This window comes from Oncorhynchus clarkii, chromosome 7 (assembly GCF_045791955.1).
Source record: "Oncorhynchus clarkii lewisi isolate Uvic-CL-2024 chromosome 7, UVic_Ocla_1.0, whole genome shotgun sequence".
Taxonomy (NCBI): Eukaryota; Metazoa; Chordata; class Actinopteri; order Salmoniformes; family Salmonidae; genus Oncorhynchus; species Oncorhynchus clarkii.
This window is the reverse complement of record NC_092153.1, coordinates 20648667-20675935: the sequence shown is the minus strand read 5'-3', so window position 1 is coordinate 20675935 and position 27269 is coordinate 20648667. Positions and strand designations below refer to the sequence as shown.

General features: G+C 45.9%; 1 protein-coding gene across 7 annotated transcripts in view; it reads left to right on the top strand.

Annotated features, from left to right (window-relative positions):
* The window catches only part of LOC139413024 (bromodomain adjacent to zinc finger domain protein 2B-like), a 71678-nt gene that overhangs the window by 13889 nt on the left and 30520 nt on the right, over positions 1-27269 (top strand). For all 7 annotated transcript variants that reach the window (XM_071160001.1, XM_071160000.1, XM_071159998.1 and 4 more), the window contains exon 3: positions 25202-25381. In XM_071160001.1, coding sequence (XP_071016102.1) covers positions 25204-25381 — 178 coding nt within the window. In that variant the 5' untranslated portion in view covers positions 25202-25203. The remainder of the gene's footprint in view (positions 1-25201; positions 25382-27269) is intronic.

The following is a 27269-nucleotide window of genomic DNA, read 5'->3' as shown; positions in this document are numbered from 1 at the left end:
GAGTGTGTCACCAGATCTAATCTCACACTTTATAAATCAGCGTTTATCTCTTATGCAGCTCAGCTTGGTAAGCGTACCGCTGAGAGTTAGGTGTGTTTATGTATCTTGAGGTAGGCTTATTCAGCAGATAAAAAATATCGAAGTGGAACGGTTCTCCTCCTAAATGTGCTTTTCAAGGTGATGTTTGCTTGACGTACAATACACCTGATTTGAGAATCCCCTGCACCGCAAATTGTAAGTTACACATTTTGGACCGGCGCTGGGCCTTTACCTGCTACATACCATGTAACCTATTATTGATAGCTGTCTGCTATCAGTCATGATATTGACGGCTCCGTTTGAAATTGATTTCCTGGAAATGCCGGGCTGGAGAACGGGTGAAAGGCAAACCCCCCTGGTGGCTGTGCTGATTTGCTCGCTGTTGAACACTGCAGTGAAATGTCCACCTGTCAGTCTCTGGTGATCATACAGTATTTCTGTCTGTTTATTCTTCCATTAGTCCATAGAAAACAGGCAGAACCTTGGCAAACATGAACGTCATCCAAACGGCCACAGTACAGAGCAGTTATCCACCATTAGTTCCTTGTGAGAGGAAGGTAGGCAACGAGAGAGTGGTGCTTAAATACCCAGAGGGAATTACAAATGTTGAATCAAATAGAGGAGAGACAGAGAGACCCAGCTCAATGTAACTTCGATAGGTTTAGGCTACAACATGATACTAAAATGTTCCCTATACCCATCATGAGGTTGCTAAAACCTAGCCTATGAATGAAAGTTTACAGTGTAGGTGCTCACCTTGAGTAATCAAGGTGACAGACAGTGACACATTTAATACTGCCTTTAGCACTCTTGCCTACGTCAAGCTGATCTAGAGTGTAATCATTAGTCCAACAGTTGCAAATGAGAGTTGTAGCGTTAGTAAACTCACTACAATCATGCAGTACAGTGTACAGTCAGCAGCAAGCAGTTTAGCAGTTACATTGGTGGGCCCCGGTGGCAATAAATTAATACAACCAAAAGCTTACTTTAACTTGGAAGAGTTCCAGTGTTGAATAGTCATAGCCAGCTAGCTGTTTGTGCCGGGTGTTTGAGTAGGCTAAACTAGCTAGCTGCATTCGAAGTAAGTGAAAGTGGAAAAGAATATACCATGAAATATAGCTAGCTCTCCCTCTTGCTTCTCCTTCATTTTGGAAGAAATTAATTTATTCAAAACTGTTCAACTATTGTCTTTCTCTCTCTTTGAGTCAACTAGTTACCACATATTATGCACTGCAGTACAGGCTAGCTGTAGCTTATGCTTTCAGTACTAGATTCATTCTCTGATCCTTTGATTGGGTGGACAACATGTCAGTTCATGCTGCAAGAGCTCTGATAGGTTGGAGGACGTCCTCCGTAAGTTGTCATAATTACTGTGTATGCCTATGGAAGGGGTGAGAACCATGAGCCTCCTAGGTTTTGTATTGAAATCAATGTACCCACAAATTTTAAGAATAGATAGTTTTTCTTTGTTATGTGTTTGGCATTCTCTCTTTGTTTTGCCACCAGCAGAGGCTAACCCATAATCGTGAGAGAGAGGTGCTGAGAAGTGTGTTTCTGTTTGTTTTTATGTGTATGTGCATGCACGCAGTGTGTGTGTGCGGTGTTTGTGCAGTGTGTGTGATGTGTGCAGTGTGTAGTGTGTCCAGTGTGTGTGTGGTGTGTGCAGTGTGTGTGAGAGAGAGAGACACACACAGAGAGAAAGGTGAGAAGTCAGCCTTAATAACTAGCTGATGTTCCAGAACACACTTCCCTCCTTTCCTTCCCTTAGATGTACAGTGTGTTCTCAGTCAGTATAGCCAGTGGCCTGACAGATTGCTGGGAAAATGGTAGAAGATGGAAGCACTAAATACTAGAGCTCAATAGTACTGGGCTGAAAGGAAGGAGGGAGAGAGAGGAGGGAGAGAGAGAGAGGAGGGAGAGAGAGAGAGGAGGGAGAGAGAGAGAGAGGTGGGAGAGAGAGAAGACTGAACACAAGGGATGAGTTGGGAGAGAGAGAAGACTGAACATGAGGAATGAGTTGGGAGAGAGAGAAGACTGAACACGAGGGATGAGTTGGGAGAGAGAGAAGACTGGACATGAGGGATGAGTTGTGAGAGAGAGAAGACTGAGCATGGGGGATGAGTTGGGAGAGAGAGAAGACTGAACATGAGGGATGAGCTGGGAGAGAGAGAAGACTGAACATGAGGAATGAGTTGGGAGAGAGAGAAGACTGAACACGAGGGATGAGTTGGGAGAGAGAGAAGACTGGACATGAGGGATGAGTTGGGAGAGAGAGAAGACTGAGCATGGGGGATGAGTTGGGAGAGAGAGAAGACTGAACATGAGGGATGAGCTGGGAGAGAGAGAAGACTGAACATGAGGGATGAGTTGGGACTGAGTTGCAATGAATCTTTTAAGTTAGTTGGGTTTGGTTATACTTGATGCAATATTATACTGTCTACAATAACTAATAAGAGCTAACAATAAGAGCTCTGGCAGTCGTCTTGCCTTCAGCCTGTATGTTTAGTGATTACATCAACAACAGCACTTTAGACCGTGGCAGCAATTCAGCTTTATTCAGCTTTCCCAGGAAGACACCCTGTTGTTAGAGCTGCCGCTTCACTCTTTAGTGTGTGTGTGTGTGTGTGTGTGTGTGTGAGAGAGAGAGAGAGAGAGAGAGAGAGAGAGAGAGAGAGAGAGAGAGAGAGAGAGAGAGACTGCATGCACTCTATCTGTACTTAGGCCAAGGTGCTGCATCGAGGAGCATTAATGCCTACACAGCCCCATCTGCTTTATCCAGCTTGAAATGCAATGCCTTTTAATGACAAATACGAATCACAGGGAGGTGTCGAGAGAGGGAGGAGGGAGAGGGGGAAGGAGAGAGAAAAACATCCCGAAGGTCAGGAGCAGCGGGCGGCCGTAAGCGAGAGACACGTGAGGCTGAGATTGTCTTGCGTCAGCCCCACAGTACTCTGTGTGTGTGTGTGTGTGTCGGTGTGTTTGTATGTCTCATCTCCTGTTGGGCCAGCATTTCCATTCCACTCCCACTGTGTACAGCAGGGCAGCTAGGCAGCATTTCCCTGCTATAGCAGGATTGTGTGGACCGAGTGTTACGACACTCTACTGCAGGGATCATCAACTAGATTCCAGCCGCAAGCTGTTTTTTCCCTTGAGCAGGGGGGTCGGAACATAATTACAAATCATTTGTAGACTGCAAATTGAATCCCGACCGTATATAATATTTGACTAAAACATAATCATTTCAAACCTTGCTTATATTTGTATACGATCACGTGTCTCTCTATTATGTGTGGGAATACTTGGGAACAGGTTTCCAAAATTAAAATCACCTGGATTTCTGTTTCTACAGTCTTTTATACCCAGCAATGAAAATTGAAATTAGAATTTAAAAAAAAAATTCTCAGAAAGCTTGGGGGGACAAATAAAACCACCCGCAGGCCAAATTCGGCCCGCGGCCGCCTGTTAGGGAACCCTGCTGTACTATGTTATCCATGCCTGTGGTCGACTAGCAAAAGACAGTTAAACAAGGGAAATACCAAGGCTGTGCCACTACTTTACTTCCTCTTTTTAAACCATAAGGGCAGAGTTGGCACGTGCACGTGCATGAGTGTTTCTGTGTCTGTGTGCGTGCGTCTGTGTGTGTGTGTGTGTGCCATGTTGATAGAGGGTTAGGGATAGCACGGCTGCTAACAATGAGCGCATTAGTGAGTTGAATTGAAACCGTGTTGTAGGAGAAGCACTCACACTGTGAGGCCTATATATTTTGTTACGAGCCTTTTGTCACAGCAAAGGGGAAACGGAGTGCATTTACTTCAGCCTGATGGAGAGTGGATCTAAAACACTATCTGCTATCGACTAGCAGCCTAAAGCATTCTGACACAGCCAGGGATCCACTGAAGTGCTACTGTCTGCTAGAACCGCCATCTCAGAGTTTTTCTTAGGAGTTTTCATATCTGTTACGGGAGCTTTTAGAAGTGTGCTAAGTTAAATACAGTAATTGCACTCACAACACACACCATACACATACACCCCCTCCCATCTAACACGCACTGAACACCATACACCCCCCCATCCAACACACATTCACACACACTAGTAGCAGTAATAGGTACTGCCACATCCTCTCTATATCTCTCCAACGTTGTGTCTCACTAAATAAGAATTAATCCCTGGTACTAATTCCCCTTCCCAAACAGCCCCCATCAGTCACGTCCCAGTGAAGGGCAAGTACACAGGACCATGCTGTTCTTTTAAAGGCCCGGGTCCCCAAAACGCCATGAATGAGGGCTTTCACACCGGGACAGCGACCGGGAGGGAGCTCTAATCTGCTGAGTGACTGGCTGCCAGTAGAGCCACTCAGCCCATCCGGATTGAGATGGACTATTTTGAATGGAGGGCCTAGACAAACAGGGCTAGAAGCTGAAGGCTTTAGGGGTTTTGGATTTTTACTGTAGCACTCAGGGGTGCAGCGGGGGTCACCAGGGGTGTGTGTACGTGTGCATTTGTGTGGAGATGGCGAGGTTGGGTTTACGAGACTGTGTGTGTGTGAGGATGTCGGGCAGGCCCCTCCCTGGAGGATTAACCCAGAAGGGGATCAGCTAGGGGCTAGAGGGGTAAAGAGATGTCCTTCAGAAACACCTCTAACTGGATCCCCCTGTATACTGTTAACCCCATGCAGGCCTCTGGCAGCGCATTACAGGAGAGGTGGTGCTGTCTAAAACCACTCTGGTTTATTAGTCTCTGCTGGTTACACATGGTTGAAGGAATGGCCTACCCAGATTCTACCTGCTACCCTCACTCTCGCGCTCTTTCTTTCTTTCTTTTTCTTTCTTTTTCTTTCTGTCTTTCTGTCTTTCTTTCTTTCTTTCTTTCTTTGAGAGCTTATGCAGGTGTTATTATGTTGTGGAGGGGGGGGGGGGGGGGGGGGGGGGGTTGATCCTGTTGGGGGGTCCATGCTGAGGGAATTGGAGTTGTATGGAGTCCCTGCAGGGGCCAGAAAAGCCCACTTGCGGTGCCAGGAGCCCCGAAGCCAATGTCTCCCAGGGAGAGATCATTACTGTATTTGTGTAGTCACTCTCCTCACTGAGAGAGATAGAGTCACACAGAGAACGCTGGTGAAACTGTGAGGAGCCTGAGCCTCAGGGAAGTCATTACGGCTCCATCTCAGCTGGGAGAGGGAGAGGAGGCTCCCCCCAGCTGCTCTGGGGCATTGCACATAAATAAGGAAGTAAAGAAAGGAATGGAATCGATAATGAGACTGAATCAGGCTGTTTTGCCTAGTGAGTGAAAGGTTAGGCAGGGCTCGTGTGTGTGTTTCTCTGTGTGTGTGTGTGTGTGTGTGTGTGTGTGTGTGTGTGTGTGTGTGTGTGTGTGTGTGTGTGTGTGTGGAGAGGCCCAGAGGTTTGCTGCTCAGCTCAGATGTCTGGTCTGGTGTGCAGATGGCCAGGCAGGGACCCACTGAATGGGCCTCGCGTTTCATTTGGTAGTTAGAGCCCCAGCTGCCTTTCTCTCTTTCATCCCTGAGAGAGAGAGAGAATATTTTTCTATTCTATTTTCTCCGTACCTCCATTGTTTCGCCACTTAGGGCGAGCGATGCACGCACACACACATGACAGTCTCTCACTCTCAGCAGCGTGGGGGGATGAAATGTCTCTTAACCATGCCGCGTGCCCCCGAGCTACGGTAATTGCAGGTGAAATTCAGCTTCCTCTTTAAAATGCCATCTCTCTCTCTCTCTCCCTCTCTCCCTCCATGCCACTGGGTCTCTCTCAGAAGTGTGTGAATCCCTCAGTCCCTGACGCGTTGTCAACCCCCGAGACACTCCCACAATGCACAGCGGAGATGGTTGCCCAGTGATATCAGTAGTGCTGAGGGGGAGGGGGGCTGCTGCAGCTTAGGAGAGGAACGACACAGAGACTGTGTGTGTGTGTGTGTGTGTGTGTGTGTGTGTGTGTGTGTGTGTGTGTGTGTGTGTGTGTGTGTGAGAAAGAAAGAAAGAAAGAGTGTTTGTGCGTGTATGGGCAATATTCTTAGAGTGTGTGTGTCTGCGCGTGTCTACACCGTCAGCAGAGCTCGACGTAGAGGTGACACCAAGGTGAACGCGGCGTGTGGAATGCGCTCTCGACTCGGCAGGCAGCAAATGGCTCGGTGGCAGATGGAGTCTTTGTCAGGGAAGAGAAATGGCAGCTCCGGGAACGTCAGAGAACCATCCCCCTCCTGACCCCCTCCCTCCTCCCTGCCTTTACACACACACGCAGGCAGGCACACGCACACACCTCATCATATCCCCCTCTCCCTCAGTGTTTCTCTCTCGGCTGGCGGGCGGTGACCTTCCTCCTCCAGGGTTCCCTTGCTGTTTGATCAATTATCCCTCTCCCATTGTTTACCAGGAGGCAAGAGAGGCCTTAAAATGGCCACTGTCAGGTGGAAGGATAGATTTCCCAGACAGGGAGGGAGGCAGGCAGGGAGGGAAAGAGACACCAGTGCTGTGAAGAAGCACGGCTGGAGGCTGGGGAGGAGGAGAGAGGAGGGAGGAGCAGTTAGCCTGTTGTAGCCCTCTATACAGCAGCCATGATTACATGATTACATGACATTAGCTATGAGTGATGCCTACAGTCTGATACTGGTGGATTTGATGTATGTTTATGGTCAAATGTCAGGTGATTGTTAGCGAGGGGTTAGGAGACTGACAAAATGTCTTGGATTATCTGTTATACTTGTCATCACAATTATATTTTCAGAGTATTGACGCTACCCAGCAGTCCCTTTACAGCGGATGTAAAACCATTTTAAAAAAAAACGTTCCATCCACCATTTACCCTCTGACCCTCTGACGCTAACGGACAAGTCCAGAATGCCATAACACCTCCGTATTTTCAGCAGTCATTATTTTCAGCACCGAAGGAGAAACGGAGAGTGAGGAGAAAGAGGAGGGATACGGGGAAAGGTCAGGAGGCAAAGAGAAAAAAACGGGGTGAACAAATGATGCACTAAGCGAATGACACACAGAGGTCCCGGTAGTTTAATATGTATGTGTTGCAGGTTTGATGGCTGCTTTCATTAGGCCCGCTCATTGTTATGCATAGATTGTTCTCCTGCAGCAAAATGAATATTGCATTCACACGGCCTCCCATCACGGCGGCTTCCAGGGAAACATTTTTTGGATCGCAAGAAGCTCGGGAATTATAATGATAATAATTTTTTAACATAGGATGGAAAAGTCAGAGGTGTTTGATGCAGACTACTAGGTCCTAATTAAAACGATGTATAGCGTCGTCAGTCACTGTTGCTCATTTGTTTGTTTTAAGCGGACAATGCGGGTTGGCTACTCAAGTTAATTTAGGCAAGTGGGTGTACTTGTGTGTGTGAAACAAGAAAAGAGAGAGATGGACAAATTATTCTTTTTTTTTGCATCACTTTTTCTAATCCTCAGACTTGACTATGTTGCAGCAGGAATTCCTAGCCTTAGTGGGACATGGGGGAAGGGCTCTGTGAGAAATATTAATAGCTATGGTGGGCGGAAAGGGGATGAAGGGCTCTGTATTTCTCCATATGTTTTGTAGGAAAACAGTCCAAATGGATGATGTCCTGATCTGGAGCCTTTCGGTCCCGAGACAGACTATTCCTTCTCTATCCCACTAGTCTGAGCCATTCTGTCCAGGCAACAGACACACTACACTCTGCCTATAGTGATACGATATGATCAAGTATCAATGACTTTCCGAGGTGCTGAAATATAGAACGTTTAAAAAATATTAGAAAGAAGAACCCAACTAGACAGAACACATTTACTGTTGAAACAGTCAATTGGATCTCAGAAGGAAAATGATATTATTATTGATGAATGTATAGATTAGGCTATAGTAATAAATTATGCCCAAAGTGTATAGAGTTTAGCCTATAGATTGCATGGTTCAGTAGTTTAACGGAGCTAGGAATACACAGGGAGTGAAATGCAGCTCCCACTGTCTTCATCTGAAGGACACAGGAGGAACAAGCGAGGACTGGAGAGGTCTAGAATGACCGTGTGAAGGAGGATTTTAAGAATCGCCACCCTCTGTCCTTGATGCTACAGTTATAAGTGCCCGTACCAAGGCTGAAAAACGCACACCCGCCCACCCATCACACAGCAGTAAGTGTGGTACAGTACAGAGGCTACACTTTTATTTACAGTGCATCAAGGAAATAATTTGTTTTCTTCTGGAATATCACACTTACTGAGTAATCAGTAGGTGCTGTCAGTACTCTTTATTATACTTGTATTATGCTGTGTGTGTTGGGGGGGGGGGGGGGGGTGTAGAGGAGAGGCTGTCCTAAGAGTGTTAACCACAGCTGCTTCGTCATCCCTTTAGAGAGGGTTTAGAGAGGGTTAATGTATCTCGCTGTGTTGGAGGTGAGATTGCCTGTGATGGCTGACATCCGTCTCCCCCTGTCTCAGGTGTGCTGCACACACACGCACGCACGCACACACACACACACACACACACACACACACACACACACACACACACACACACACACACACACACACACACACACACACACACACTTCAGAGGACTTTCTGTGGTAACAGGAGCTGTGTGTGTGTGCAGCAGGGCCTGAGACAGGGGGAGACAGATGTGGAGCCCCTCCCTGTCCCAGTGTGGAGTGGCCTCTCTTTCATGCCTGCAATAAAAAACATTGTCACCAGTAACCACTACTGCTGCTGTTAGGAGGAGACAGACACTAAACAAGGCCTTTATTGTACTGCCTGAGAGACACTGTACCCACTTCTCAACTACAGTATAGCCTAAAGAAAGGAATGTGTAACTAAATAACCTTGAAGTTATGAAGATGAAGATGATGACGTTTATTATGACTCATGACGGTGACAGTGATTTGAGTGATGGTATATTATGCTGATATTAGTGATGGTATGTTATGCTGATTTGAGTGATGGTATATTATGCTGATTTGAGTGATGGTACGTTATGCTGATATTAGTGATGGTATGTTATGCTGATTTGAGTGATGGTATATTATGCTGATTTGAGTGATGGTACGTTATGCTGATATTAGTGATGGTATGTTATGCTGATTTTAGTGATGGTATATTATGTTGATTTTAGTGATGGTATATTTTGCTGATTTTAGTGATGGTATATTATGCTGATTTTAGTGATGGTATATCTTCTTATGGCTCAAATCCCGTTAATGGGATCGATTTGACAACATCCGGTTAAATGGCAGAGCGCCAAATTAAAATAAAATAATAAAACATATTTAACTTTCATATATTCATTCACAAGTGCAATAATAAAAATAATTTAAAAAACACTGGTTCCAACTTGCGCAACATGACGACAAAATATCTTATACGGTACCTGTAATCTTTATCCAAACATTTCAAACAACTTTCCTAATACAACTTTAGGTATTTTTTTACTTTTTTATTTTTTAATCTATTCAATTTAAGGCGGGATCAACTGTGGAGGAAAACAAAGAAAGCGCGTTCCAGGTTGCGCGCATCAAAACATGAGAGAGCCCTAGGCTCGACCCTCGTTCTGGACAGCCGTACTTCTTAATTTCTCGAAAGAAAAACATCAACCAATTTCTAAAGTGGAAGCTATAGGAACTGCAAGCATATTTCTATTAAAATGGGCTTTCCATAGAAAACCAATGGAAAACAGATTGACAAAAATGTTCCTGGATGGATTGTGCTCGGGGTTTCGCCTGCCAAATCAGTTCTGTTATACTCACAGACATTATTCAAACAGTTTTAGAAACTGTAGAGTGTTTTCTATCCAAATCTACCAATTAAATGCATACCCTAGCTTCTGAGCCTGAGTAGCAGGCAGTTTACTTTGGGCACACTTTTTATCCGGATGTGAAAATAGCGCCCCCAATCCTAGAGAAGATATTATGCTGATTTTAGTGATGGTATATTATGCTGATTTTAGTGATGGTGTTTTATGCTGATTTTGGTGATGGTATATTATGCTGATTTTAGTGATGGCTTATCATGATTCTTTTGGTGGGTTTCTTACTAGTATAATTATCCTGTTTTCTGGGAAATCGGGGTGCAGATTTAAGCTAGCCACAGAGTGGTTATTTAGATGTAGTTAGCTATTGTCTGTCTGTGGCTGTGTGTGTGTCTGGTATTCTGTGGTAGCAGATTTACAGACTGTGTGTGTGTGTGTGTGTGTGTGTGTGTGTGTGTGTGTGTGTGTGTGTGTGTGTGTGTGTGTGTGTGTGTGTGTGTGTATTTATTAGGATCCCCATTAGCTAGTGCTAAATCAGCAGCTACTCTTCCTGGGATCCACACAAAACATAAAACATGACATAATACAGAACATGAATTTACAAGAACAGCACCAGGACAGAACCATATACAATGTAAAATAAGTATACACCTTTCATTCATTATCGCCTTCATAATCAGGCGATTCATAGACACTACTGAATGCAAGTGCAGCACACGAAAAGAGGTGCGTTGCAAACTGACGTGAATATAGCAAACTCGTTTCGCCAAAATTCCCCTGTGAAGGTGTGTGTGTTCTGTGAGGGGAAGTGAGTAGGTTGTGTGTGTGTACGTGCGTGCGTGCGTGTAATGTAAACGGCTTCACCAAAACCTTGGTTATTGTGGTCACAAGTGACAATGAGGATGTCTCACAGTCAGTCAGTCACCTCAGCTGTATTCTGTTTCAGTCACACAGCCCTCAAACACTAGTGCATTCAGCCATACTGCACGCACACATGCAACCCCCCCCCCCCCCCCCCCCCCCCCCCCCCCCGCCTACACACATAAACACACACAGAAATATGTGATGCTTTTAAAGTACAGTACAGTGTGTTTGAGTCACTGTGCCTTATAGTGTGTGGATGTGTGTGTGTGTGTGTGTGTGTGTGTGTGTGTGTGTGTGTGTGTGTGTGTGTGTGTGTGTGTGTTTTATATGCATAAGAACAGTAGGATGCATGTGTTTGTTCTGGATAATATTGGCGTCGTCAAGACATTCTGTTTATGGAAATCACCCAAGTGATACTAATATATCTGAATATAGCTTTAGGGGGGAAATGGCACCGTGTTGTCACATACATCTAAACAAACTGTGAGCATATTCAGTGTGTATCCACTCCAAAACCTTAATATATTCAGGACATCTGATCCATCTCCCTCTCTCATTCCCTCTCTCCCTCTCTCTCTCTCCTCCCCCCTTTGATCTGAATAACAATAGTATCCACTCATGAAGACATATGTAAAATAGAACCGTCAAAATGTTCAGCCCTGGTGGCTCAAGAAGCCGTTGTGTACTGAACAGGGCAAAACCCATTAGGCAACACACACACACACACACACACACCCCCTCTGGCAGGCAGATATGACACAACGGCTCCTGCTGTTATTGTCTGTTAGGCAGCCAGCGGTGCATTTGCGACCCAAGATGGACGCTCCCAGAGTGACGTCTGTTGTTCGCAGAAGGAGAATGGAATTTCAGGATAGCAGAGGGAGAGAGAGAGCTCAGATAATGTCGGGCTGCTGTTTCACTCACAGCCTCTTCCTGTTTCTGGGGCACGAGGCGTGAAGGGTGTCTGTTTTATCTCCAGACCACCAACCCCTCCCTACAACTCACAGACCAGGAAGTGCACAGCATTGGTTGACAGGAAATCTTAACATGTTATTTTGTGTGTAAATCCTGCTCTCTGCTGTGTCACTGAGTTCATTGTCTATGGAGTCTATTGAGTTTGTTGTTATAGGAAATCAGAATCTGCCATAATAATCAAAGTAGTGTAGCTTAAAGCGCAGATACAATAGACTATAGGCTACAGTATCTCGCATGTTGTCTTTCCAATTGAAATGCCTGCCTGCCTGCCTGCCTGTCTGCCTGCCTGCCTGTCTGCCTGCCTGCCTGCCTGCCTGCCTGCCTGCCTGCCTGCCTGCCTGCCCGGATCTTTGCTTTGTTATGACTTGTTTGTCTTTGAAGGGATGTCTGGTTCTCCCATAACAATTGTGCAATTGAAGAAAAAAAAACGCTCAGCTCAAGAAAAAGAAGATGGTTACACACCAATAGAATGGAGAAAGGACAGAAGTTGAGTCAATGTGAATGAAAGAGAGAATCTCTCCTTTGTCTGCGTGTGCGTGTTTGCATGTGTGCGTGTGGCTGTTGCGACCATCGGCAGTGCTGTTGTCGGGTGCAGGTGTTTGCACTTCAGCCAGCCTGCGTAGCTATGGAGCTATTCTTCCCTCACAGGTTTGATGTGATTTACTCTGAACATCTGTCTCTGGCAGGTGTGTGGATCCATGAGGTCTTGACTCTGATCGCATGATATAGATATTACACAGGGGCGGGGGGGGGGGGGGGGGGGGAGTGTGTGTGCGTGTGTACATGCCTGTGTGAGACGTATAGCTGAGCAGCAGAGAGAACATTCTCGCCCCCAGGGATCAAACATGAATCCCACTGCTCTGTAATCCAAACCTGTATTTTGTCTGGCTGACCAGGCAGACCCTCCAACAGTGGTCTCTGGCTTGATTTCCTGTGGGTGAGTGGTATCAACAGATGAGGTGGACTCCGGTGTCCGCCTCACCAAATGAGGAGTCTACTCCTGGGGCATAAATCCAAGCTACACCTGCTTGGTTGAATCGTGTCTCAGTGGAAACAGAAGAAATATAAGAAAATAGCCTACAGAGCTTTAACTGTTTTCAGGCTATTTCTCTCTCTCCCTGTCCACTGCTACTCCTACCAAAGTTCAGATATCTGGTGACAGGGGGCAGCAGGAAACGCTGTGATTGGCTCCTCGCTATGAGGAAGTGCTGGGCTCCCGAGGAGGAGCCAGATGGGTTCCAGTTTCACATCAAACGCTGCCATAGCACTGTAGCACAGCTCGTGTTGCTGTGGGGCAATGAGAGAGGGAAAAACAGTCGTTGTGCTGAAAGCGTTTGTGAAACCAGTCCGTTATTGTTGGAGTCACTGCTGCTCTGTCGGGGTTTACTGTAACTATGAAGTTGAACACAGTCAGGAAGTGGGGGTTTCTGTTCTGGTTTATCATTGAAAATCATACAAGGAGGGAGCAAATGTGTGAAGATAGGCTACCACACCATCTGCTCAGAACCCCAACCTCAGTCATTTTCAGGAGTTTTAAAGGGTGTTTTAAGTTTAGCCTGGACAGAATTGGAGAGAATTTGAGCCAAATATGTGAGAAGAATCTTCAACTCATCACCAGAGCCATGAGTTTTTCCTTGCCATGTTACTTGTCCCCGGGAAAAACTCTGGGCGCCTAGTCATCACGTTTCAGCACCTGGTCATCACTGCATAACATGTTCTGCGTCATTAAAATAGAGTACGTTTGTGAATTGAAGAAACAGAAGGAAAAACAAACGTATGTCGGCTCAGCTAGCCGGACATGTTAAGTGTTCAACGCCATTTGCTGCACAAATCATATTACCTGACAATGATGGAAGAAAAGGCATGTGCAACTAGACACATTCAATTTAGTGCCGCTAACGGTGAAAGCCAGTGACTTGTACAAAAGAAATGCTTCGTCTGTTTTGGCGCTCTTAAGGTACAGCAATTTCATCCAAATTAGCATGAGTCAATGGAGCCCAAAGTGAAGCTGATTGTCTTCTGTTTGAAATTCCAGCCTAATTGGTTAGCATGGCAGGGAAGGCGAATCAGTATCTGTCTGTCATTTCTTGCTTGGGTTGTCATTAAAGGTTGTGCGAAATGAGTGTCAGAGTTTATTTGCCTGGGGTGTTTTATTCTTTTATTTATTAAAACCCTTCGCGAATACAGAATACATATTTTGACTCCGCTGTGCTTTCAAACTTGTAATGTAATATAATTGTAAATGAGTGTTAGACGTTCAAATGTATTTCCTTGTTGTGTTTTTTTTTCATCTAAAAGATGTCTCTCGGGTCCCTCCCCCATTCTCATCACAAATGCAAATTTTTCACATTAATGAAAGAGGCTTAGTTGAAGGTTGTGGTGTAGGATGGATGATACACACAGGGATTGGGCCGCACCGTATCCTCCCACACATGGTGGAATCGTCTTATCACGCCGGCAGTACTTTTTACAGTGGCTGTCGTGGCTGTAATGTGTGTAGCTAAGCCAGGTGACCGTTGCTGTTAGCATAGTGCCCGTAGCATTGGCCTCTATGGGAGCTGGGCTAATGTAAACAGTGTGTTAGCGCTGCTGGGTTGAGTGGAGTCATTGACTGTTAATCATTGTTCAACAGAGAGGCTGTCAGGCCACAACAACACGGCGCAGGATTAATCACTGCTATAGATCCCCATTTTTTTTTACGGAGGGACCCTTTTAATGGCAACGTTTTTAGTCATTAGGCTCTACTTGTTACATATAGGAGCAGCCTTGGGTCTGAGGAAATAGTCAGTTGTAGCTAAATACTGGTCAGGATTTTTACACTTCAGGCTATATTTTCACTTTTCCTTGAAGACGAAGAGCTATTTAAGGCTATTATCTGTTAATCAATAACGTATAACATTAATGATGCTATTAATAAGACGTATTGACACAACAATTATGGCATCTTTAATTGTAGGTCATTTCCTGAAAGATGATATAATCGTGGGCATGTCTCTAGTTATTTCTAAGTCTCAGCCCTACTTCAGTTACAGCTCTAGTTTGGTTTCTACAGCTCTAGTTTGGTTTCTAGAGAGAGATTTTCGAAGACAGGGGTTCTTCTAAGAGTGAGAGTGAGAGGAGCGTGTTCTTGGTAATTAAAAGGCAATTTTCTGAAATTGATTAGATTATGCTAATGAGGGAAGATGATATCAGGCAAACGTGGGAGAGAATGCCAGTCCAGCCGCCATTACACGCAGGCGGGCCCGCTCGCTGCTTTTCTTTCTGCCGAGTGCTTCATAAAATGTCAGAGCGCTTCTCTCTCTTCTCCCCGAGCAAGACGCTGAGAGATTGCAGCGTGTGATGCACAGGCAGCTATCTCACCTGCTGCACTCTGTGTGTGTGTGCGTGTGCGTGTGCGCGCACTGGCCTCTCTCATGTAGCATTGGAGCAGAACGGAGTGGCCTTCTGCATGCTGAGTTCTCTCCCGCTCTGTCAATAAAGGACCACAGACTCTTTTCCAGCCTGCTTTCCCCCGTGTTGAACAGACAGTAGAGCGTCAATTCAGTTCCCAGCACTAATAATCGAAATGTCACCAAAAGCCTATCGTTCAGCGGCGTCTCTGACAACCGAGCTGCTGTAGCTGTCGCAGGATTGTGGTAGTTGTTGCTGCGATTTCGAGGACTAGCTAGCCTCCTCGGTCTTCCATCAGTTTTACTAGTGGAAGGTGTCCTGAACGGGCCTGGTCGTGAAACGACACACGTGTGCACTAACACCTGCCCGTTGATACAGACATATGCTGCAGCACACCCCCCTGCAACCTCTGTTAGTCCTCTACACATGTAGAAGAGTAGGTATCTGCTCTGCATATGCCGTGATGCCTATTTGCACAGCTCAGTCAGATGAAATCAAACACGAGGCTATCTCTTTAACTGAAATCATAATTACACAATTATGCGAACTCAAGAATGCGTCCGGGCGCTGTAAAAACCAGCCAAGCTCCAGCAGGAGTGAGCAGAGGGGAACTGGGGGTAGGATATAGGAAACAAGCTTTGAGAGGGAGCCTGGAGGCTTCATTTAGCCACGACAACAGTACATGAGCTCATTACACACACAGAGAGCTCTCAGGCCCAGCCCAACACACTGCAACACGTACACATTTAGACAGCAGCGGAAACATCAACATTTAATGGGATATCTCTATCCTGCTAGCCCTCGTCTTCCTGTGCTAAAGGAACATTAGGCTGAGCCACCAGTGTTAAGGGGTTTACAACTCGGCTGAGAGTTTTTAGTAAACCAGGACTCCTGGTAAAGCCTACAGCCACTGAAATATATCAAATATGGCCGCCGGTACACCCACCAAGGGAACATTCAGTCAAATGTTTCTCCTCACTGAGATACGTAGACATTTTTACATGAACATTTGAGTCATTTAGCAGACTCTTTTATCCAGAGCGACATGCAGTTAGTGCATTCATCTTAAGATAGCTAGGTGGGACACCCGCATATCTCAGTCATCGCAAGTACATTTTTACCTCAATAAAGTAGCAATCAGCAAACGTCACAACGTGCTTATGCAGAAACGCAGCCTAAAACCCCAGCATTCATTTGAATGTGACGGGACTGTCTGTTTTATCAATGCCAATTCTACGAGCATATCTCTCCGCCGTCAGCTGATACAGTCAAAGTGGAGTCACATAGAATGAGCTTTGACCACACATTTCTGTCTGCACTAAGGAATGCTTGATCAGGAGTGAAGCATTGGCCGTCTCTTCTTAGTCACTGGTATATCCCCCTCAGCTTAGAAGTGGCTAGACATTCATGAAAAAAAAGTCATTATAATCCTATAATAGTGTGTAAATGTACATATCATTGACACATTTTGTCGTTTGAATGACTAAGCATGAGATGTGTAAAAGGTATTGAATTGCACCGAAGTTGGCCCATTTGAATTGCCTAAAAGTTTATGCCTATTTAATTCCAGGAAAATAGGCAGAGTCAGACTTGATGGGAGAGATTGTTGCTTCTGTCATTGCGGTGTGTATTTATAACAGTTAGCTCTGTTGCTGGCTAAACCGGGCTGTGCTGATGCTCGCAGGACACTCCACGATTCTGTCACTTTCGTTTTGTCTTGCGTTTGACATGCATGTCATCTGTATTATGCATATCTGGAGTGTAGCAGTCGATCTCTCCCTCCCTCTCCCTCCCTCCTTCTCTCTCTCTCTCTCTCTCTCTCTCTCGCTCTCTCTCCCTCCCTCCCTCTCTCTCTCTCTGTCTCTCTCTCTCTCTGTCTCTCTCGCTCTCTCTCTCTTTCTCTCTCTCTCTCTCGCTCTCTTTCTCCCTCCCTCTCTCTCTCTCTCCCTCTACCTCTCTCTCTCTCTCCTTCTCTCTCTCTCTCTCGCTCTCTTTCTCTCTCTCCCTCTCTCTCTCTCTCGCTCTCTTTCTCTCTCTCTCTCTCTCTGTCTCTCTCTCTCTCTCGCTCTCTTTCTCTCTCTCTCTCTGTCTCTCTCTCTCTCTCTCTCTCTCTGTCTCTCTCTCTCTCTGTCTCTGTCTGTCTCTCTCTCTCTCTCTCACTCTCTTTCTCTCTCTCTCTCTCTGGCTCTCTCTCTCTCTGTCTCTTTCTCTCTCTCTCTCTCTCTCTCTCTCTCTCTCTGTGTCTCTCTCTCTCTCTCTCTCGCTCTCTTTCTCTCTCCCCCCGGATCCTTCACTCTCTCCGTCTTCCCTGTGTTGCTAAGCCCCCTCCTGTTCCATTTCTCCCCTATGCCCACACACATGGCTGTTGTGGCTGATACACACAGTACTAGACTGTTTATTGTACCCCGATGGAAAATGTTGTGATTGTTCTAATGTTGGACTGGACCTGGAAGCAAAAGCTGTGGCCTTTTGGTGAATCGACCCAGCTCTGTGTGAACTGTGTCAATCCAATCCTGTATGAATAAATCTTTTTACTTTGTTTCAAATTGCTTTTTTGGTGAACCACTTCTTAGGGGACCAATTGACACTTGAAATGAACATGACAATGATGCTTACAGTGAATGTGTGTGTGTGTGTGTTAAAGTTGAGTTTGTTGAAGTGGTATGAAGTGTATAATTCTCCACCGATCAAAATGACATGTTATAAATGTCAGGTCTCAAGTATTACAGCCTTTTACAGCCCAGCCACGTGGCTTGATATCTATGTTGCTATGACATTTTCGGAGTCTTCTTGTCTATCTGAAAGTATCAGATTTGTCTCATTTACGGTCCTTCTCACACCAATTGAATGTAATATAATAATGATCAGCAATAGATCCTCACCGGTGATGGAGCCTGGAGGAAGAAGCCGTGCAGAATAGATGATTTAAAACGGAACAAGGGTAGGAACCAGAAAGAATATATGTCATGTATAGTAACAGCCAAGTGTAATTATCCCTAACAAGCGTTGGCTTGCCTCGCTCTGTGTCCGTGTCTCTATGGTGTTGGTTCGTTGTGGAACACACACACACACACACACATTCCCTTTCTCTCTCTGCGTAATGGAGACTTCTAAATATATCCGGTTTGGGGCAGATCTGAATGTGCTGCGACGGGCGGTAATGAGGGAGAGATTGGCTTGTGGAGAGAGAGCAGAGGGTGGAAGAATAGCAAATTCATCAGGACTGAATCACTCACTGAGAGAGCTGCCTGTCTGCCTGCGTTGGGCTTTGGTGTGGCTAATGATCTTAAGACCCCACAAGGTTTCCATGGGGACATATTTGATGATGGCTCTATATGCAAATTGAGCAGCGTTTCGCCTACTATTGCTTAGGTGGGTAGAGATGTTTGCTACGTAGGCCTGCCAGTCGACACCTACCTACCCCTCCTTTCTCTTTCAAAAAGCAACATGAGTGAAAAAGGATTTCTGCTTCCCAAAACGACAGAGGAAACACATTTCCCATCTTATTCCCGGTGTTGTTGACGTGTCAGGAGACATATTCCTACTGTAGGTTAGCTGAGAAGTACCAGTCTATCTGTGTGGCGTGTAGAATGTAATGTTTCCTCCCTTGCAGACTGCTGCATTCCAGGAGGGACAGGGTCTGGCCTAGTGGCCCGAAGGGCCTGTTCCTCCTCACTGAGAAACGTAGCCATTTTTACATGAACATTTGAGTCATTTAGCAGACTCTTTTATCCAGAGCGACATGCAGTTAGTGCATTCATCTTAAGATAGCTAGGTGGGACACCCACATATCTCAGTCATCGCAAGTACATTTTTTCCTCAATAAAGTAGCAATCAGCAAAGACAGAGCTAGTAAGGGGGAGGGGAAAAGTTGTGTTAGTTCACGAAAGGCTTTTTTATTTGATTGTATAAATGTTTTGGGGGGAGAGAGGGGGGGGGGTGCAGTGGCATTATTTAAAACACTCTTGTAAAGGAATAGACTGGTAGAAAATGTAGGCCTCCCGTTAGATTCTCTCCAGTCAGTTGAAGTTATACTGAGTTGAGTTTAGTTGTAGGCGAGCAGAGTAAGTTCTGTCACAGACAGACATTTGACATCTAACACAAGTGACAAGCTCAGCTACCCCTCTCTTCAGTGGTTTCCATCCCGGGCCCAATATCACATTATTGTCGCTGAAAACCACAACACAGATTGCAGTGGGAGTGTAGAATCCGGCTGCCCGTCTGCATGTTTATGACTGTGAATCAAGTCTTTCAGTACAGGAGGACTGAGCGGTTTTTCCCTGTCGGTGTGTTATTGCCCTGACAGTCACCACTAGCGGCCTTTCAGTGGAGTTGGGCTCTGGTGAATTAAAAGCGGTCTGTGGATTGGCTGCAACAGTACAGGAAGGATACCGCTGCCAAGGCGGTGTAATGGGGTGAGAGATGTTGCCCTTCCCAACATGCTCTGCTCTGCCATCTGTCGCTGGGCGAGTGTGCAGAAAAGGGGCGGGGTTTAAAGAGCAGACTGTGGCCACTTAACAGTCAACACACACAGGGGCATTGTGCGGTGTGCCCATTGGCTAAACTGTGCTAGGCTATGTCACTGTTGTTACCCATCATCGTCGTGTCTGTCTGATGCTGTCAGTGCTGTGACTCAGTAGTCTGATAATAGTCTGAGGTTTAACCCGGGACAAAGGCCATGGCTTCCTGTTGGCATCATGTCACTTCCTGCCTAGTGGTAGTGTTTGTGTGTGTGTAGGCCGGGTAGGGAGGGGATCTGAGTAGAACGATCTGGATTCGTCTGTGTCACTTAGTGTTTAGTGCAAACAAGACAGCCATGAGTAAACACACACACCGTGAAAAGGTAAACAGTGGGGACTGAAATGTGCAAGGTCGGGTGTAGTGAGGGATATACTGGTAATTCCTCAGTCTGGGTCCATGACCCCTCTCTCTCTCTCTCTTTCTCTCTCTTTCTCTCTCTCTCTCTCTCTTCTATCTCTCTCTCTCTCCCTCTCTCTCCTCTCTCTCTCTCTCTCTCTCTCTCTCTCTCTTCTCTATCTCTCTCCTTCTCTCTCTTCTCTCTCTCTCCCTCCCTCTCTCTCTCTCTCTCTCTCTCTCTCTCTCTCTCTCTCTTTCTCTCTCTCTCTCTCCCTCTCTGTCTCTCTGTCTCTCTCTCTCTCTCTCTCTCTCTAGAGATATTTGGTCAATGGAAAGTACAAAACGCCAGCAAGAAAACGTCTAGATGGAGTTTAAGCCTGTTTACAATGACATAACTTCTAGATCCACGATAAATAAAGGGGCTGAAAGAAGGACATAATACGAGCGTCTGGTAAACAGCAGTACGTGCTCTGTCCCCAATCTCTCAAACTTTACTCTCCTATTTCTGCTGCCCAAGTAGTGTAGTGAAGCGGTGATACTAAACGGCCCAAATGGCACCCTATTCTCTATACAGTGCACTGCTTTTGACCAGAGCCCCACTATATAGGGAATAGGGTCCCATTGGTGACGCAGTACAGAGGGCTGCCTGCTGCAGGTTGCTCTGCTCTTTGTCGCATTAAGGCCTCTAATTGTGTTGAACAAGGCCACGGGACACTGGCCATGACGGGTGCCGGAGACAACACAGGAGCCGCCAGTATCACCAGGCAACCGTCGCACAGCAGAGCCCCAATGGAACCCAGAGCCGGCTCCACGCTTCAGGAGGCCGCCTCCAGTTTCACATCGCACACATCCAGCCAATCAGTTTAACCAGTGTGTACAAGACAGGAAGATGCAACTACAGTGGCATCCATATCGTGGCTAATTTCCGCCTCATTCACTGTATGGATTTACAAGTGGATGTTATGCCCTTTATGATTGAGATGTTCTCTCTGGTGTGATGGGGAAATGACAGAGACAAGAATAAAGGTGTTTGTTGAATGCGGAGATGTGAGATGAAGAGGCGAAGATAGACACAACACTGAGGGGCTGTAGGGGGAGAGAAACAGAGAGGATAGAAAGAGAGAGACGGAGGATTCAGGCTGAGAGGCAGGCAGGCAGTGTGTGACTTTGAATAGGGTTAAGACGTGGGGAATAATGCGTTTTCCCCTCTCTCGCTCCCTCCATTAGGGCGAGAGGAGACAATGTGTCCACACTCTGACTACCGCTGATCCATGCTGATGACTGTTGCCGGATTATCTCTGTTAGCATCGGCCATCTGTTACTGCGGGGGGAGAAGAAAGAGGCTGGGGAGAGAGAGAGAGACGCACACTACCAGCAAGGGCCCAGCGCTGTCCTCCTCGAAACATGCAGCCATTCGACACACATAATGTAAACACACACACACTCCTATAGTCTTAAGCTCACAAACACACATACACACACACACTCCTTTAGTCTAAGCACACACACACACACACACACACACACACACACACACACACACACACACACACACAGCAGAGAAGAGAAGAGAAGAGAAGAGGAGGAGGGTCTTCTTCCACAATAGCAGGGACATGTGAAGGCTGCTTTCGAGGCCACATCCACTCATAAAAACCCAGCTAGCGAGCTGTTTATATTCCCAGCAGATTTCCTGAAGGGCCATTCTTACCACCATTTGCAGCTTGTTTTGGCAGCTGAATGGTGTGTTGTATATGTGGACGTGACTGTGATTCTACCGGGGTAACACATCTTATAAATCATTTGGGTGCTATTAGCATAAATCTCTCCTCTCGTAGCATCCGCGGCCTGCTGTTTGGTCGCAACGCAGCTCGCTGATTGGCTCAACGTTACCTAAGTCAAATTAATTTAGCCGTTCACGGAGATTATACCGCCCGCCTTATACCGCCACTGTGCCACGCAGTTAATTACCTATAAAATCAAGCTAATTCTGATGCTAAATCCATTTTAATTTATCATAATTAAGTTGGGATTGGATCCTTAAATACCTCGGCGGTCCATTATTGTTGCAATCATTGTTTGCTGCGTCAGGTGGTATTCTCTCCCCGTTCCAATCGTATGATTCTTAATAGATTTAATAGTACTAAGTGATCAGTTTGTTGTCGTGGACGTCGGAATTAGAAGAAGAGGGACAGTCGTTTTGTCTCATGTGGGGGAGAAGAAGAATCCCTTGTCAGAGATGCTGTGTAAGATGAGATGAGGGGGAGGGTTGCTTCTTCTTCTCTTTACCCCAGAAGGAATCGCTTTTTTAGAGGAAATGAATTCTCTTCACGTCTTGGGGTTTTGACAGGCCGAGGCATAAGTGCAGATATTGAGAAATGACAGGAATGGTTTACACGGCGTCATTCATCCCTGGTGGGGTTTGTTTCTGCGTTTCCTTCAGACAAAATGCCTTCTCTTTCTCTTTCCCCCTCTCTCTGTCTCTCTCTCTGTCTCTCTGTCTCTCTCTCTGTCTCTCTCTCGTCTCTGAATTGCCATTTGAAATCACACCGAATGATCCGCTCCGTTGACTACCTGACACAAAATAAGCCCCCCGTCTCATTTTGTCGGAGAGATGAGCCGTTGTTTTTTACAGTTTTTATCTGCGTCGTAAAACCTGATCTCCATCCAGCTGCTATTGATTGTCACCTGTTTATCTGAGACAATGGTGACAGCAGTGCAATGGTGAAACTTACATTTGAGCAGAGAGAAAAATGTGTTTTATACTGAATTAGAAAAATATTGATACAGCTTTTCGCAAACCACGGTCATTAAAAAACGGAGGTTTTATTGCTAAAACATGCGGTTAGAAAGGAAGCCACAAACGGCCTAATGATTTGGATAAATGGACCTGTCATGTCAGTGCATGAGGAACGGGTCCCTCCCACTGACCCTTGACCTCTCTGGTAAGTACACATGATCACGAGTGTGTCCCAAATGACACCCTAGTCCCTACATAATCCACTACATTTGACCAGGGCCCATAGCACTCTGGTCAAAAGTAGTGCACTACATAGGGAATAGGGTGCCATTGGGGACACAGTGCACGGCCCATATTTGCCACAGAAACAACTGAACCGCAATGGCCGCCCTGCAACAGTCCTCCTCCAGCACCACGCGCAGTAGCCAGGCAGCAGCCAGATCCCAGAGGATTGCAGCAGGTTTTCTTGTCATTTGCGTACCCCCCCCCCCCCAGCCTAGCTCCTGGCTGATACTTGATATTCAGAGGATAGCAGCTTTTGTCTCTGAGATCTAATCAGTGTCCCTGCGCCTGCTGCAGAGGAGAAAGAGAGAGAGAGAGGAGGGGGACTAAGGCAGACTGTTTATGTGTAATGACACAATATGAAAGGCAGCCTGTAAAACACAATCTGCAAACTGTGCTTTTCAAGGGGATTTTCCTACCTGGATTAGTGTCAGGCAAAGGGATGGAAACGGAAGGAGAGAGGAGAGAGTCAGGGGCCCTGTGATATGGGAGAGATTTTGTGTGTGTGCGTGGCACGTGTATGCATGTGTGAGAAAGCGTGTGTACGTGCGAGAGAGTGTGTGTACGGGTGTGTACATGAGAGAGAGAGAGTGTGTGTGTGTATGTGTGTGTGTTCTGCCTGCCTGAATGTTTGTGTAGGAGAAGGTGGGTAGGAGGGAATAATGGAGTAGAAATAAGCGACAGTGGAATCATCTAACCTTGCCGTTGTCTCCCGAGGTTTATTTGCGCCAGTGTTGTCAGTAATGCTAGTTCTCTATGAGGCTGTTAATGGATGGGAGCACAATAGTTCCACAGCCGAGAGAGGCCTATTGGGTCTTAGAGGAGTCTTTGAAAGCCCTCTGTATGTTTTGTACAGGGCTGAAAGAAAGTGGAACTGTGAAGGCTTTAGTTTGCCTGTTAACTACATCCACTGTGAGGGGGGGGACTGTTTAACACTGTGAGAGGGGGGACTGGTTTACACTGTGAGAGGGGGGACTGTTTTACACTGTGAGAGGGGGGGACTGTTTTACACTGTGAGTGGGGGGACTGTTTTACACTGTGAGAGGGGGGACTGGTTTACACTGTGAGAGGGGGGACTGTTTTACACTGTGAGAGGGGGGACTGTTTTACACTGTGAGAGGGGGGACTGTTTTACACTGTGAGAGGGGGGACTGTTTTACACTGTGAGAGGGGGGGCTGTTTTACACTGTGAGAGGGGGGGACTGTTTTACACTGTGAGTGGGGGGACTGTTTTACACTGTGAGAGGGGGGACTGGTTTACACTGTGAGAGGGGGGACTGTTTTACACTGTGAGAGGGGGGGACTGTTTTACACTGTGAGAGGGGGGACTGTTTTACACTGTGAGGGGGGGACTGTTTTACACTGAGAGGGGGGGGACTGTTTTACCCTGTGAGAGGGTGGACTGTTTTACCCTGTGAGAGGGGGGACTGTTTTACACTGTGAGAGGGTGGACTGTTTTACACTGTGAGAGGGGGGACTGTTTTACACTGTGAGAGGGGGGACTGTTTTACACTGTGAGAGGGGGGACTGTTTTACACTGTGAGAGGGGGGGCTGTTTTACACTGTGAGAGGGGGGGACTGTTTTACACTGTGAGTGGGGGGACTGTTTTACACTGTGAGAGGGGGGACTGGTTTACACTGTGAGAGGGGGGACTGTTTTACACTGTGAGAGGGGGGGACTGTTTTACACTGTGAGAGGGGGGACTGTTTTACACTGTGAGGGGGGGACTGTTTTACACTGAGAGGGGGGGGACTGTTTTACCCTGTGAGAGGGTGGACTGTTTTACCCTGTGAGAGGGGGGACTGTTTTACACTGTGAGAGGGTGGACTGTTTTACACTGTGAGAGGGGGAACTGTTTCACTGCGTGTAAAAAGATCTGGGAACACTCTTGTAAATCAAATAGAGATTCACGCTATGTGCTTCTGTGCATGTGTGAACTATGTGTGTGAGAAAGAAAGTATATGTGTGTGTTTTGTCCGTCCAAAATGTCAGACAGCCTCTTCTCTCCCCTCTCAGCTGAACACTTGTCATTTACTGTCATGTTAAAGTGATAATGGTCACTAATTCCACACCAACCCCCCTCCTTAAGAACTAGTGACATTTCCACCACTGGCCTGCCCCCCCCCCCCCCCCCGGGCCCATGAGCTCTGAATGGGATGTGGGGGGTGTGTGGGGTGAGTGTGGTGTGGCGGGCAGCGTGGTGTGTGTGGCTGGCAGCTGGGTGTGTGTCAGGCAGCGGGGTGTGTGTGTGTGTTTCTCTCTTTTCTCTCTCTCCTCTGCTTTTGTAACGGTGCTGATTGGATTGTGTTTGACAGATATGGAGTCTGGAGAGCGGCTGGCCTCCCCCGCGCCCCCCACCCTGCCCACCGCTCGCACCTCCTCCCCTGCTGCCTCCTCCTCCTCTTCCTCCTCCTCGTCCTCCCCGGCTCCCCACTCCAAGAGCAGTCTGGCCCCCAGCCCTGCAGCCTCACTGGGATCTACCCTCAGCACCTCTGGTAAGACTGCTTCATCACTCCGTGCCGTGCGTCACACACACACACACACACACGCGCACGCGCGCATGGTCAACACCCTGTTAAACTGCACATGACTAAATACACAAAATGCACACTTTACACACACTTTACACTTCCTACAGAGAGACTGGTTTACAGAGACACTGGTTAATAACCACTGTCTGTATATATAGAATAGAACAACCCTTCCATAACTACTGTCTGTATATATAGAATAGAACAACCCCTCCATAACTACTGTCTGTATATATAGAATAGAACAACCACCTCCATAACTACTGTCTGTATATATAGAATAGAACAACCTCCTCCATAACTACTGTCTGTATATATAGAATAGAACAACCCCTCCATAACTACTGTCTGTATATATAGAATAGAACAACCCCTCCATAACTACTGTCTGTATATATAGAATAGAACAACCCTTCCATAACTGCTGTCTGTATATATAGAATAGAACAACCCCTCCATAACTACTGTCTGTATATATAGAATAGAACAACCACCTCCATAACTACTGTCTGTATATATAGAATAGAACAACCACCTCCATAACTACTGTCTGTATATATAGAATAGAACAACCCCTCCATAACTACTGTCTGTATATATAGAATAGAACAACCCCTCTATAACTACTGTCTGTATATATAGAATAGAACAACCACCTCCATAACTACTGTCTGTATATATAGAATAGAACAACCCCTCCATAACTACTGTCTGTATATATAGAATAGAACAACCACCTCCATAACTACTGTCTGTATATATAGAATAGAACAACCACCTCCATAACTACTGTCTGTATATATAGAATAGAACAACCCCTCCATAACTACTGTCTGTATATATAGAATAGAACAACCACCTCCATAACTACTGTCTGTATATATAGAATAGAACAACCCCTCCATAACTACTGTCTGTATATATAGAATAGAACAACCACCTCCATAACTACTGTCTGTATATATATAATAGAACAACCACCTCCATAACTACTGTCTGTATATATAGAATAAAACAACCCCTCCATAACTACTGTCTGTATATATAGAATAGAACAACCCCTCCATAACTACTGTCTGTATATATAGAATAGACAACCACCTCCATAACTACTGTCTGTATATATAGAATAGAACAACCACCTCCATAACTACTGTCTGTATATATAGAATAGAACAACCACCTCCATAACTACTGTCTGTATATATAGAATAGAACAACCCCTCCATAACTACTGTCTGTATATATAGAATAGAACAACCACCTCCATAACTACTGTCTGTATATATAGAATAGAACAACCCCTCCATAACTACTGTCTGTATATATAGAATAGAACAACCCCTCCATAACTACTGTCTGTATATATAGAATAGAACAACCCCTCCATAACTACTGTCTGTATATATAGAATAGAACAACCTCCTCCATAACTACTGTCTGTATATATAGAATAGAACAACCACCTCCATAACTACTGTCTGTATATATAGAATAGAACAACCCCTCCATAACTACTGTCTGTATATATAGAATAGAACAACCCTTCCATAACTACTGTCTGTATATATAGAATAGAACAACCTCCTCCATAACTACTGTCTGTATATATAGAATAGAACAACCCCTCCATAACTACTGTCTGTATATATAGAATAGAACAACCCCTCCATAACTACTGTCTGTATATATAGAATAGAACAACCACCTCCATAACTACTGTCTGTATATATAGAATAGAACAACCACCTCCATAACTACTGTCTGTATATATAGAATAGAACAACCTCCTCCATAACTACTGTCTGTATATATAGAATAGAACAACCCCTCCATAACTACTGTCTGTATA